Here is a 15,350-nt window from a genome sequence, read left to right as displayed (position 1 = left end):
ATGGAAATGGGCTGGAGCTGCCTTCCAGAGCTGGGCTTGGATCTGGAGAAGTTATAATGGGCTGAAGTTTCCCTTCTGGCATTTCACAGCCCCTTCACACAGCTCCAGTGTAAAGCCTTTGCCCTGCCATTGGCTCTGTCTTTTTAAACTACCATTCCTGGCTACCATTGCATCTCTTGACAGGTGTTCTTCACATGTCAGATATCTTGTTGTGTAGAGAGACTCTTACTGCTTCCTCAAAGTTGTCAACATTGTAAGGACAGTAAATTTGAGCTGGGGCAGAACTACTGAGAGCAGCCATCTACTTATTCTTTCAGCTCCCCTCTCAAACCACCCAAGCTCAACCCATCACATCAAAAGCAAATTCCATGATTTGCTTGCTTCATAGGCCTCCACACTAACCAGGCATGGTTGCCAGCTTCCAGATGGGACCTGGAGATCTCCAGATGACAGAAATCCATCCCCCTGGAGAAAATGGCTACTTTGGAGGGTGGACTCCGCGGCATTATACCCTGCTAAGGTCTCCAATCCAAACCACACCTTCCCTGGGCTCCAACCCAAATCTGCAGGAATGTCGTAACCCAAACTTGACAACTTTATAACCACAATCCCCAGACTTTTATCCCCATGGTTCCCACCTCCCAGCAGGCCTTCCTCCAGCTCTGTCTGTCTGTCCCTAGATCCTCTGTAGGGGTTTCCCAGTTACCATTTTCTCTTTGCTCCCCCTACATGGAGTCCTCGTGGGCTGAGCCTACTGCCTTCTCTGCTCCTCTTCCTCTAGCTATTCCTGTCTCCCTCCTCCATGTAAGAATGGAGTACTTTTATTAGTAGTAGTAGTAATACAGTAGTAATCAACGTGCATTAGAGAGTACAAAACCGGTCCCAGCTCCAAAGAGCACGGTGTAGTGACTAGACAAGAATCTGGGAGTCCCAAGTTCAAATCCTCACTGACCTTTGGCCAGTTACTGTCTCTCAGCATCACCTACCTCACAGGGGAGTTGTGAAGATAAACGGACGAGGGGAGAACCATGCATGCTGCTCTGGCTTCCCAGTAGGAAGGGCAGGATAAAAATTTACTAAATTAAAAAAAAAACGATACAAGGTTATGGAAGTGGGTGGAAGAGGAGACAAGTCAAGGGAACAATCTGCGTTCTTTCTAGTTAACACATACGCAAGTTAGGATGGGGGGAAAACCCAACAACTCTGGCTCAACCTGTGACTGTACTAACCCAAAAAATTATGTGGGGTTGTGGGGGAGATGTGCCCTAGAGCAGGGATGTGTAGGCAAGAGATGCTTTATTGATCCATCTCTACACTTTCCATCCAGCGTAGGGTTGCCAGCCTCCAGGTGGTGGCTGGAGATCTCCTGGAATTACAACTGATCTCCAGGCCACAGAGATCAGTTCACTTGGAGAAAATGGCCGCTTTGGAGGGTGGACTCTAAGGAATTATACTTTGCTGAGGTTTTTCCCCTCCTCAAACCCCATTTTCTCCAGGCTCCACCCCCCAAATCTCCAGGAATTTCCCAACTTGGAGCTGGTAACCCTAAAATTTCCAGAGTGCTTTTGCAGACAGAAAAGGGCCCTGGAGGGTGGACTGCCCACTCCAGATGTCTGCCCAGGACAAACGTGTCCCCAGCAGTAAGACAAACAGCCTTCTCTATGCCCCCCTCGTGCATTTCCCCTCCTGCACACCATTTTGAAGGTGAGTGTGTTCACACATTTACATCTTGTGTAATCAGACCCTTATTGGGTCTAAAGTGCTTTAATGAATCGCTTAAGAGGATCTTCTCGTTTCAGTTTTACCTTTTTAAAAATCAGAACACCACTTTCTGTCCTTCCTGTCACTTTATGTTTCAAACGTCTGCACCACTGGCTTTCAACTGTGGATCATCACCTGCTAGGGTTGCCAGGTCCAGGTTGGGAAATTCCTGGAGATTTTGGGGGTGGAGCCTGGAATGAGTGGAGTTTAGGGAGGGGAGGGGCCTCAATGGTGTATAATGCCATAGAGTCCATCCTCCAAAGCAGCCATTTTCTCCAGGGGAACTGATCTCTGTGGCCTGGAGATCAGTTGTAATTCCAGGAGATCTCTAGCCACCATTTGGACGCTGGCAACCCTATCACCCACAAATGGGTCAGAACTCTCTTGCAGGTGGGTTGCGAGGCTACCTGGAAGAGACTGCCTCCCTGTCTAACTGTGAGAAAGGAGAAGAGAATCAAAGCATCTACATTCCCTCCTTCACCTTGTCCCCCGCCCCCCGCCCCACTGCTCATTTCCTGGATCTTGACCTCTTCCAGCCCCCAGTATATCAACCTGTAGCACTGCAGTCATGAGCCCCAAAAGTCAAAACAAATTAAAAAGAGAACCAGCTTGCTTTTGGGTTCCTAAGACCTCTTGACTTGTCCCTCCACAATGCTCTCCTGTCCATTGGTGTGAGTTTTAATGCCAGCCAAGCTGATAACTTCCTCTTCCATCCCAGAAAACAGATTGCAAGCATTCTGACACCTGTGCTTTCTGAGCAGTTGTAATGTTTCTGAACATCCTGCACCCTCACACTTGCTCAGCCAATCAGAGTCGGAGGCCTCACTCTGGTGGGGACTGGAGCTCAATTGTTCCTTTCAAGAGGAGGTCCAGCCATACTTGAGATCCTCTGTGCTTGCCATTTTCAACAGGCTTTTAACAAACTCCTGCCCAAGATCACTGCCAAGAGTAATACAACAATCACAGCAAATAACATAGCCTGTTTTTGTAAAAGGACAATTAATACTGAATTGGAGAGGTGGCAGAGATTCTGCCAGGGAGGCAGACAGATGGGAGGATTAGTGGAGACTGGCGATTGCTCCGGGGGAAATGTCAGTGTTCTCTGTGGTGTTCCTTGGGGCACCAAAGCGGAGGGTGAGATTGGGACATTTACGGTCACCCTCGGCAGCAGCTGTCTTGGCAGGGGGGGAAAGCAACAGATTGGAGGAGGCATGCTGATTTGCACAGACAAACTGCTTCCCCCCTCGCCAACAATTGCACACGAGCAGAACAAGGTGCCTTGTCATTAGGGGGTGTGTGAGGAGGGCAGGTGTGTCCAGTTGTCAACTCGAGGCCAGCACAAGACACATGCAGTAGAAGGGGAGGTTCTGCTGTGTTGGCTCCAGCAGTCAAGTACCCCACTTGCGCAAAATTCCTAAAACTACCACGGAGGAGATTAAAGCAGAGCTGCCGTTGCCTTCTTTGCACCCCCATTCACAGACTGAGAAGGAACGTATTGGCCGATTTCTTGAGGCATAAGAACTAGTTTTGCTCTTCCTCCTCCAGATTGGTCGGCCACAGCCCACAGAACTTAATGGGAATTGGTGGCAGCGGAAATGCCATCAAGTTATAGCTGACTTAGTAGCAGGGCTTTTTTTCCTGGGAAAAGAAGTGGTGGAACCCAGTGGGTTGCCCTCGGAGAAAATGGTCACATGGCTGGTGGCCCCGCCCCCGATCTCCAGACAGAGGGGAGTTGAGATTGCCCTCCGCGCCGCCGAGCGGCGCGGAGGGCAATCTCAACTCCCCTCTGTCTGGAGATCGGGGGGCGGGGCCACCAGCCATGTGACCATTTTCAAGAGGTTCCGGAACTCCGTTCCACCGCGTTCCCGCTGAAAAAAAAACCCCTGCTTAGTAGTAAGTCAGAGTTTATTGGGTATAGCCGTAGGCCATCACAGGATTACAAAGACCACAATAAGCAAATTAAAAATTAAGTAAATTAAAAATTAAGCAAAATACAATTATGTATACAATACAGATTTACCAAAACATGGGGAGAATTCCACTAAAACAGAAGTCAATTAAAACCAGAAATCAATCGATTAACTGCAGCTGCAACAACCTCTTTCTTTGCTGCATTAGACTTTATCTTCATAGCAGCAAAGTCAAAAAGTGAAACTCTGTATGAAATATACACATCAATATCAGAGAGCAACAATGAGATTTTCTCCATGTCTGTATATAAGTTTAAACTGGATATAATTCCCACCAAAAACTTAGATCTGGGATCAGAATATAAAAGGTATAAAAGGATTTAATGAGGTAAATCCTCTAGTGTGTGAGATCCACAAATACAGAGCATTTGTGCTATAGGTGTTTGAGAATAACGACCAGATGATATTGCTGAGGGCATAGATTGGAATTGCAATAGGGTAAAGGATGCTCTCTAAGATTATGATTAGAAATGTTAACAAGATAAGGAGTGCGGATGTGATCAAATTTAATAAATTTGAACCACGGTACTGCTTTGAAGTTTAGAATCTGAGAGCCAAGCTACAAGTGACAAATTACACTTGAATGGCAAGTGAACAGGCTCACGTGTATTCCTCCCTGTTCACTTGCGCTCCACTTGATCACTATGTGGTCACGTGGAGCGCAAGTGAATGGCAAGTGAACAGGGAGGAATACGCATGAGCCTGTTCACTTGCCATTCAAGTGTCATTCATCACTTGTAGCTTGGCCCTGAGAGTGATCGATCAACGCATCAGAGTTAAAAATCCAGTCCCTAAGTTGGGGATAGGTAGCCAGAGACCCTATAAGATCGTCAGGGATAGAGTACCTTAAGAATATCTCATTAGGCAGAGCAGAGCTGCTGATTATTGGCCATCAAAAAATTGAAAGATTGTTGACTAAGTGAATCATGTCTAAGATTTTTATTCTTTATCCAATATTTTATAATGGCCAGATGTGCTTGAGCTCTAAGGGTAGCAGACTTACAACTACCCCTGGTGGGGTTTTCAAGGCAAGAGAATAGCAGAGGTGGTTTGGCATTGTCTGTCTCTGCAACCCTGGGCTTCTTCGGAGAGCTCCCATCTAATTCCTAGTCAAGGCTGATCCTTCTTAGCTTTCGATGTCTGGCGAGATCGGCCTTGCCTGGGCTACCCACATCAGGGTAAGGGGAATTGAGGCAACCCCTTTGTCGCCTTGCCTTGACCTGGGCTCCTTGTCTTGGTCACATTAAGGTGTGACAGATTTTTATAAAGGTATTTTATCTACTTCCTATTAGAACTGTTTGCACACAGCCCTGTCTCTCAGTTGGGCAGCCACTGATGTTTCCAGCTACTTGAGATCCTTTGCAGAGACTCCCATAAGCCTGCAATCTGTGTAGCTTATAGGACACAGGTGGACCTTAGAACCCCTCAACTGTAATCCAATAAATTATAATTCTTAGCATCGACACAGAGTATGACTCAAGAGCTCAAAGCAATTGGCAATGTATTTCATGCACTGTAAATTTCACAATAGTGCTGTAAGGTAGGGCAGTATTCTGATTTCATTATTGCAGATTTGGATGAGGGCTGTGATTGAAAGACAAGACCCCAACTAAGGTTCTGTCTTCAGATTTGGAGGCAAGATTTGAACCAAGGGCTTGTTGGACTGAAAACTCCTATTTTGATGCTATACCACACCAGAATTAGAAGCATCAAATGAATTGCCTTCCAAAAACTCTTCAGCTGCTTCCCCAACAGCCTGTACATCTTTGTATCTAGTATATTTTGCTCAGACAATGGTTCCCTCGTCTATGTTTTATCCACACAATGACGCTGTGAAGTAGGCTGAGAGCATGTGACGGGTCCAAGATCATCCAGCGGGCTTCCATGGCAGAGTGGGGATTTGAACCTGCGACTTCCAGATCTTAGTCTGACACTCCGATCAATATGTATTTCTAGGTTCAGGACAGGAAGGTCTGTGCCTTTTCTTACGACTTCATGTCCCAAACATCTGATAGCCACTCCCCCCACCCACCCAAATTAAAAGAGGGTGCATGCTTTATGTTACACGCAACAGGGTTTCACTTTACAGGAGGAATTATTTGATTTAACAGACACCCATCCTCCTGAATTTTTATACAAGTCCCACTTCTGGGCATGTCACTTGACTGGCCACTCCAGAGCCACAGTTCATGCAGAGATACAACAGGTAGCCTCTCCCAATTCAGTTGCATGTTCATATTAGGAGAGACAGAATAACTCAGGTGTCCCCAAATGCTGGCAAAGTTATTTGCCCACAGCAGAACTTGAGGAGGAAAGGCCATCTCAACCTGAACAGCGTTGTGGAGACCCAAGTCTAAAGCCCCAGTCAGTCACGAAACTCGCTCTGAGCCAGTCACTCTCTCTCTTTCACTCTAACCTACCTCACAGGGTGGTTGTGAGGCTAAAATGAAAGAGGAGGATAAGCTATCCGTGGGAAAAGGCTGGGAAACGGAGATCAATCATAAACTGATAGAGCAGAGACTCGTGCATAGACACAGTGGGCAGCTTCTTCCACTGGTAGTTTCAATTATTCCATCCGTTTGCTTCTTGTAGTCTGTCAGGGAACAACTGTTCACATGGCTTCAGCAGACGTTCTCTGCTCATCAATAGATGAGCAGTTAAGCCCAGCTGTTTCTGCCCGTTTATCCCTCCCCATCTCAAACTTCGCTTCCACAAAGCCAGTTGGAACCCCTGGAGGGAGGGGGCTGATGAAACACAGCTCCCCAAAGAACCAGAGAGAAAAGCTGGCCTCTTTCCAGCAATTTTCAGCTTCTGGACACAATGTTCTCTCTGCTTCAGTGAGGAAAAAAACAATTCTGCAATATGGAACACCTATCACGGCTTGAGAGGAGAAAAATAAGTCACCACAAACATGCCAGGTTTGGAGGAGGGCACCCAGAGAGCAGCCAAGCTGTGCAGCCTGCCAGGGGCAGGGCAAAGGGGCATCTTCACCCTGGTGGGGAGGGAGGCGGTGGCAGCCACCTGAGCTTGAAGAACCCACAAGCCTTCTTTGCCTCCTCCCCCAGCACTGCTTGCAACTTGCTCTCTTTTGGGTGGTGCAAAATGTTTGATTCCAAGAAACATCCATTTCCGCCTCTGTCGTCCAGCATCAGATACCAGGCGATTCCCCCCCCCCTCTTGCGTTATCAACTCCTGGATTGCAAGGCCTTGTGAAAGGAGGCTGGGGCAGGGGGGAGCTACTTCCCTGCCTTTGGTAAACACACAACTGTTCAAAATCCGACCTTCGAGCCTCATCTTTTAGGGCTCTATGGGATGTGGTTCTAGCCTGGAAGATGGCCCCCTGCCTTGACATGGCAACTCTGGCCACCTGGATTCATGCCACGGTAACATCTAGGCTAGACTACTGCAATGCGCTGTATAAAGGTCTCCCCTCAAAGTCAGCTCAGAGACCCCACTGGTGCAGAACACCATTGCCTAGTTATTAGCAGGGGCTGGGCAGAGCATGCATATTGCTCTCCTTCTGCAGCCACTCCACTGGCTTCCCAGGCTCAATTCAAGGTTCTGGCTATCACACACAAAGTCCCTCTTGGCCTCAGCCACTCATATCTGCAAGGTAGCATCTTCCCCCTGCTCTACCATGGCAACTTGGCCCGTCTGAGCAGGACCCTCTGTGGATACCACCTTGCAGCTGGGAAAAATCAACAGCTGCCCGCACATCTGCTTTCTCTGTGGTATCCCCCCCCCGCACCTTCTGGAACGGCCTGCCTGAAGAAGAGGTCAGGAAAACTCCTGCTGTTTTCCTACAAACTATGCAGATCTGAATTATTCCAGGAGGCTTTTTTACTCAGCTAATAGGACTGCGCTGTTAAGAACGGATTCTTGGGCAGGGGCAGAGTCTGCAGGCTGCTCTATTCGTTGATGCAAATATGCTCCTACTAGGTAGTTTCCAAGTCATTCAAGATGTCATGTGCATTACTTACACTTTGTTTCAGCAACGGTTCATCCCTTCGTTTCTGGTTTAGGCCCCTTTCAGGTTTCTGCAACCCATGCGCTACCTTCTAGCTTTTGATCGTATTGTATTTGTTCACTAAATGTCCCAGCAGTTGTTCTTATTGACTTGCACTGTGTTATCAGCTACTGGTCTCAGTGAGAAAGGTGGGCTACAAATAGAATGAATACTTAAATAAAAATAAATACAACAGGGTGCTCCGTTTATCTTTTTCCTATCCTCCAGACACATATGCCAGAACTTGCTTCATTGCAATGTTTTTGGGACGAGCGCATGCTAAGTGTTTCATCACACAGTCTGGATGGGAAGGTATGCATTTTTCAGCATCCTACCCAGCCCACACTGGTGCTATTTTCCTTCCGTCAGCCATGGGGATACCATTTCCTTTGCCACACTGCCAGAGGTTTTTTTTTTAGAGCTTTTCTAAGAAATCTGTAATTGCTGTATCAATCTCACCCTAAGTTCCCCGGAGGATGCTCTGTTCAGCTGATAAACATTTACTGGCAATCCCAGGCCCAAAGGATGTTTGTTTGGACTCAACCAGGGCTGGGGCCTTTTTAACCTTCTCGGCCCTGGCACTGGCCCGGTGGAACTCTCTCTCTGTTGAGACGCGGGCCCTGCAGGACTTGTTACAGTTCCGCTGGGCCTGTAAGTCAGAGATGTTCCACCAGGCCTATGGTTGTGGTTGAGGTGTAGATGAGCTATCTGGCCAGCCTTCCTGCTGGGGCTTCCTTTGGCCTGCCCTTCTTTGCCAATTGATCTGGTCAACCTGCCGTGTCGCACCCCATGGTATTTGGGTGACTGGATATATAGTCTGAGGAATTACGAATGCAGCATCTATGACGATTTGGTTTTAAACTAGGTTGCATTGTTGTTTATGTTTTATTCATATTTACCATATGTTTGAAGCTTTATTCAATTATTGTATTATAGACTCGTGCTGTGTGACCCACCCTGAGCCTGCTTGCAGTCCAATAAACTGAAACTGAAACTATAACACAATAGTAATAATTTTTTTAAAGCCCTCTGGTCAGGGCTTTTTTTTCTGGGGAAAGAGATGGTGGAACTCAGTGGGTTGCCCTCGGAGATAATGGACACATGGCTGGTGGCCCCACCTCAGATCTCCAGACAGAGAGGAGTTCAGATTGCCCTCCGCGGAGCGGCATGGAGGGCAATCTCAACTCCCCTCTGTCTGGAGATCAGGGGGCGGGGCCACCAGCCATGTGTCCATTTTCAAGAGGTTCTGGAACTCCGTTCCACCGCGTTCCATCTGAAAAAAAGCCCTGGCTCTGGTAGTGTGGTAGGGAAAAAATGCTGTGTGGCAGCACCATCTACATTATCAGTAGCAATGAACATGAAACAGAGAAGTCTGTCCATGTGGATGGAGCCTTAGTTTTTAAAACCCTATAAAAAGAGTAATAAAGGTATGTATAGGAGGCAAATGCAACCAAGAAATCTATATCTTCTCTTCACCTAACACCTAATGGTACATATATCGTTCAATATAAAAGGGAAACCGTGTTTCCAACAATGCACATTTATTCTGGTGTGCCTGCGCAGGAGCACCAGGATAAAAAGTGCACCCTAGCCAATGCAGCCTCCGGAGGGAGCCACCGCTGCAGGATGGCCAGGTGAGCCCACCCACCTGCCCCTCCACAGGGAGCCACCGCCACAGCAAGCCCAGCATCCCTGGGATTTCTAGGGTCCATTTTTTAAAAAATGGGCTCTGTAGCTAGTACAGTATATTTTTAAAACTATCTGCTACACTTTTATTCTGCCCTTTCTCCAAGAAACTCAGAGAACTGTGCATTGTTCTCAGAAAAACAACCCTGTGAAGCAGGCTGGGCCCATCATCGCCCAGTGACCTTCATGGCAGGATGGGGATTTGAAACCACATCTCCCACACTCTGGTCCAACCATTACACCACACTGTGTTGGTTGTGGCTGGTCTCAATACACCCCAAGTTTTCTTAGGGCCGTTTGCTTCGAGGTTCATCAAGTATGGCAGCCTTTGTTATGTCTTAGCCTTGGTCGCTGAGCATGGAAAGAGGTGCTGAGAATGCATTTTGATGTCATGGCTGCTGATGTCATAAAGGAACTGACAATGTATCCTTAGAGAGTACATTCTAACAACAGTGGTGTTACCACTGAGAAAAGCCCATAATGATAGATTATCATTAACCAGATAATCTATAAAGTTGGCAGGAGTCACAACAGAGCCTCTGATGCAATTCTTAGAGGATGAGCATGTTCATATGCTTAAGGAAATGCTCTGTAAAAAGAGCCGCAGTCTCATGGGAGGTTTCCCAGTCTCAGCTTCACTTCCCTGGGGGCTTCACTCATCTTTCATCTGTTCGGCCCCCATTTCCTCCATTCTTTCTGTCATCTAGATTTTTCATCCTGCCTATTTGTCAAAAGTTACACTGCCACTCAGTTGCATCTGGTACCCTCCATCACTATGCTTCCCAAGTTTGCCCTTGAGCTTTTGCTTCCAGTTCTGTAGTATGACAACCTTTGTGTGGTGGCATTGGTTGCTGGACACGCAAACAGGGGAGAGAAGGAAGCAAGGATTGGTATTGTGGCTGCCAATGTCAGAAAGAAGTACTTCCAGTAAAATTTAACCATGCACAACTTACACTCTGCCCAATCATTTACTCCCAGCTATCCCTTCATTTAGGGAGGTGTATAGTATCAACACATCCCAGCACAAATTTCTGTAAATATTCCAACACTGAACGGTACGCACTGCCTCTTCTTTGTCTGCACCATTTAATTTTGTTTTGCTCTCATCTCTCCCTGTGTTTTCTTACAAATCTTTCTGCTGTTTAAGCCTGGAGGTTCTCCTGGGTTTGCAGAATGCTACATTGTAGCTATGGCTGGCCAAGTTGTGCGGATTTATTTTATATCTGGGGGGTGGGTGGGAGGCGTCCTTAGTTCCTGATATAAGGACTGTTTCTGTGCTACATTTTTTATACATCAGTTTGAGTCATTTTGCCTCAAACAAAGCAGCTCAAGAATAAAAAAGGACTTCTCCGCTGCCCGCAAAGTGGGAGAATTTCTCTCTGCAGTTTCACTCTGTCCTTGGGGACAGATTCCCCAAGCACCTCCTGCTACATTGCCCTCCACCTCACTGTTTCTGGTGGTCACAGAATCACGGAGTTGGAAGGGGCCGTACAGACCTTCCAGTCCAACCCACTGCCCAATGCAGGATGAGCCTAAAGCATCTCCAGCCTCTTCTTGAAAACTGCCAGTGAGGGGGAGCTCACCACCTCCCTAGGCAGCTGAGTCCACCTTTGTACTACTCTGACCGTGAAGAAGTTTTTCCTAATATCCAGCTGGTACCTTTCTGCAGGTAATTTAAGCCCGTTGCATCGAGTCCTACCCTCTGCTGCCAACTGGAACAGCTCCTTGCCCTCCTCCAAATGACAGCCTTTCAAATATTTAAAGAGAGCAATCGTGTCCCCCCTCAATCTCCTCTTCTCCAAACTAAACATTCCCAAGGCCCTCAGCCTTTCCTCGTAGGGCTCAGTCTCCAGACCCCTGATCATCCTTGTTGCTCTCCTCTGCACCCTCTCGACTTTGTCCACATCCTTTTTGAAGTCAGGCCTCCAGAACTGCACACAATACTCCAGGTGCGGCCTGACCAAGGCAGTACAGAGAGGGACTATGACCTCCTGCGATTTCGATGCAATGGCCCTTTTGATACAACCCAAGACCGAGTTTGCCTTTTTTTGCCACCGCATCACACTGACTGCTCATATTCAGTTTACAGTCCACTCTTACCCCAAGATCCCTTTCACATATACTACTGCCCAGAAGTGTATCCCCCATCCAGTATTTGTGCTTCCCATTTTTGTGGCCCAGATGTAATACTGTGCACTTATCTAGGTTGAATTGCATCCTGTTCACAACTGCCCACTTCTCCAAAGTATTCCCTCTCTACCCCCCGCCCCCCAAAACGGGTCTCAATGGGAGAGCAGGGTACTTTGAGACCTGTTGGTCTGGTTAGAGTTTCACCCTAGAAGAAAGTTTGTCCCATAGACTGTGCCTCACCCAACCTGCTAATATTTTCCTGCTTTGCCACCTCCAGATGTTCACAACGGAAATCTAGGATCATTGTGCCGATCTATAAAGAAGAAGGGCCTTCCCGTTGATTACTCACACTGCTGCCGCTCTGGATTTTTTTGCATTCTTACCACCTGGGCGGAATTTCAGGAGAGTGCAAGACATAAACACATTTACTAATATACTGTTGCTGCAATGCTTAATTGGAAAGTGTTTAGTTGCAAAATATGCCCAAAGAACAAGAGAATGGCTTTCTGTGGTGTCGATCAATTCAACATCAGCCTTTAAGCTGCCAAGAGTGAGCGACTCTGGCTTACTTTTTAAAAATACTTTCATGGATAGATCCCTTCCGAGTTTAAAAACTCTCTTCCTTTCCACTCTTACCTGAGCAGGAGATGGGTTCAAGGAGAGCCATGATCCACCCCAGAATCAGCTGCATTCTGAAAGTCACAAAGCGCATCAGGTTGGATAGAGGCAAGAAAAAGTCTTCTGATTTTTTTTCCCCTTAAGAAGTGTGTGGGGAGAGGAGGAAGGCGTTAGGTAAATGTTATTTTCAAGCTCAGGTTTGCGCTAAATCCAAAAAACATGCTATTAAACATTTTACCAAATAATGTAACAAAAGAACACGGAGACCTCTTTCGTTACATGGTGACAGCAGCAAGAGTGTTATATGCACCGAAATGGAAAACAGATACGTGCCCTGATGTGTCAGCGTGGAGAGGTAAGATCTATGAATATGCATCAATGGCCAAATTAACTACTTAAGTACATAATAGACCAATAGCTGAATTTTGGGAAGAATTGAAGGATTTCTTTGACTACTTAAGTTAAAATTAAGATAAATTAAGGTAACTCAATGCAAAGATAAAAAGATAAAATGCAGGATAAAAAGATAAAAATTTCTCTCTCTCTCTATAAAAAAACTTTTGCTGATGCAACATCTCCAACAAACCCACTTGGTCTGGACAGCTCTCTCCTGCAGGGACACCAGCTTTCCAGGTGCTCCCTGCCTCTGCTGGAGACACCTAGTCTCCTGCTCCCGAGCTGAAGGACAGCGCCAGCTCAGTTTTACCTTGGCTGCTGACCTGAGACTTGGTGACTTCACCCTAGTGGACTCAGGAAAGAATGGAGCACAAAGGTAGGAGCCTGTCGTAGCCCTGGGACTCAAGATACTTCTAACGGGAGGTGCCAGAGATTGAAGGTAGGATCTTTTGCATATCAAACAGGGGGATGATTGCCTAGGAAGGCAAAGGGCAGCAGACGCAGCACCAGGGAACTCTCCACTCCTGCACATCCATTGTTAAAGGTGTGGTGTTCGATTTGGAGTCAGGCAACCCCTTTTCTGTTTCTCACTCATCTTTGGCTCTCTGCCAAACATACAGATTCTAAACATAGACACCCATCCAACTTTCCATTTACTTCACCTATCAGCTACCTATTGCAAATGATAGCTAGCTATGTGTGTGTGTTCATTTCCGACACCAGCTTTTGTGCCTTCACCATTTTCATGAGGACTAGCCGTTAAAAGGAAGAACCAGGCAGAAATAAAGTTGGGCAAATTCTTTCATCCTTTCCCCTCCTATTCCGTCTCTCCAGTTAGTTAAACTTCAAGTTCTGCTCCAAATGTAGCAGGCACATGCCAGGCACCCACCCACCAGCGTGTGCAGGCTCATACACTGCACGGCTTATCTAATAGCACGTCAATCAAGAACCAGCCAGGCTACAAGCGTCTTTTCCAACTCCAGTAAGCAGAATGATCATGCAGCTGTTACTTCACAATAATTAACCTGGATTATATAACTCATCCGGACTAATCTCTCCTGATTTGCTGATCACCAGTAAAGTAAAAGGTAAAGGTAAAGTCCCTTGTGCAAGTACCAAGTCATTACTGACCCATGGGGGGATGTCACATCATGTTTTCTTGGCAGACTTTTTACGGGGTGGTTTGCCATTGCCTTCCCCGGTCATCTACACTTTACCTCCAGGAAACTGGGTACTCATTTTACCAACCTCGGAAGGATGGAAGGCTGAGTCAACCTTGAGCCAGCTACCTGAACCTGGCTTCCCCCAGAATCGAACTCAGGTCCTGAGCAGAGCTTAGGCTACTGCAGCTTACCACTCTGCACCACGGGGCTCTTGATCACCAGTGCAAGTGGATCAATCCAGTCTTTTGGTACTGGTTTGCAATCCTCCTAATTGCAAACTTAAGGATCTAGTAAGCCTGAAATGAAAATGATTCGAGGGAAGGGACAGAGGCATTCACAATGCAAAGGATATCATCCAGCCCACCGGCTGCTTAGGTGCCCACGAACCTCTGTAGCTGAGGAAGAAATCCCTGCAGTTGTGGTTGCCCTCGTCTGCTTGTTTAGTGGGGAAATCACCCAGTCAGAAGAGATCCTAAGCCCGTTTTTCCTCATTTGAAGGGGGACTAGAGCAGGCTCCTGTACACCAGGCGCTGCACCCCGCCTGGAGAGCCCTGCTGAATTCGCCACTGCTCCAGCTTTGCTCCATATCTTTTACTCGCCTTCCTCTAGGCTGCTGCTTGCCACCTAGAGGTTTTTTCCCACTAGCAGCCCTTTTAACAGCTCAACGACTGGCAAGACACTCAACAGGAAAAAATTTTTCAGACCAAAGGAGTCCTGAGGTTTTTTTAAAAGGTGCTGCTTTTGTTGGCTCTAGAACAGAGTGCACGGCAGCATGGTGTAGTGGTTAGAGTATTGGAATAGGACTTGGCAGAAGCAGGTTCAGTTCTACGCTCAGCTGTAAAGCGCGCTGTGTGATCCTTTGCTAGTCACTCTGAATCAGCCTAGTCTACTTCACAGGGTTGTTGTGAGAAAAATGGAAGTGGGGAGAACCCTGTGCTCCTTCTTCCTGATCCCTACACACAGACACATTTCATGATTTCTGCTTTCATTCTGTCAATCAACAGGCGACACACAGTTTTTCTGCAAAGTTATAAAGGTGCCCCAGGCTTCTCCGTAGCCGTCTTTGGAAAACAGATCTTGCAGGGTCTCTGAAAACAAACCTACACAATCTATTTGACTAGAGATGACAGTAAGAATAACAGAAATGCAAGGTCATTGCAGGAAACAAATGCCTTGCTCCTGCTGATTTCTCTCCAAAAGCAAAGCTGCTGTCTCTAGCGTCTCCTTTCCTTCCTACCATCAATTCCACTTTTCCCACCACAGTTGGACAGTTCAAAAGCCAGCACTCACCTCCAAGACGAGCTCCTGTTGACCTTCTGAATGAGTTTCTCACTTGCCCTTCCAATAGTCCTTACTACCTAGACAAAGAGTTCCTAGGACTCAAGCCTGCTGGGAATCTCTGATCTGGTGACCGTCCCCTTTAATCCCCAAGGGGGGCTCTCTGTAGTTCCTTAGAAGTATGGGAAATGCACTCTGCATCTGCTCAGAAGTATTTTCATCTAGGTTGGCTTGGAACCAGACACTGGGACTATCTCTGTTGGGACTAATAAAGCTAAGGAGGATACTCTGTTCTAATTTGGCTTTGCAGGATAAGTCCCTTCAGCCTGCACTCCAGAAGTG

At 47.0% G+C, this 15,350-nt stretch overlaps 1 protein-coding gene across 2 annotated transcripts in view; it reads right to left on the bottom strand.

Annotated features, from left to right (window-relative positions):
- Positions 1–15,350, bottom strand: part of LOC129330648 (interleukin-6 receptor subunit beta-like) — a 43,329-nt gene extending 27,979 nt beyond the window's left edge. For both annotated transcript variants that reach the window (XM_054980776.1, XM_054980777.1), the window contains exons 1-2: positions 15,021–15,350; positions 12,190–12,245 (exon numbers count right to left, since the gene is read on the bottom strand). In XM_054980776.1, coding sequence (XP_054836751.1) covers positions 12,190–12,244 — 55 coding nt within the window. In that variant the 5' untranslated portion in view covers position 12,245; positions 15,021–15,350. The remainder of the gene's footprint in view (positions 1–12,189; positions 12,246–15,020) is intronic.

Source organism: Eublepharis macularius, chromosome 5 (genome assembly GCF_028583425.1).
Source record: "Eublepharis macularius isolate TG4126 chromosome 5, MPM_Emac_v1.0, whole genome shotgun sequence".
Classification (NCBI taxonomy): Eukaryota; Metazoa; Chordata; class Lepidosauria; order Squamata; family Eublepharidae; genus Eublepharis; species Eublepharis macularius.
This window is presented reverse-complemented; position numbering and strand designations above follow the sequence as displayed.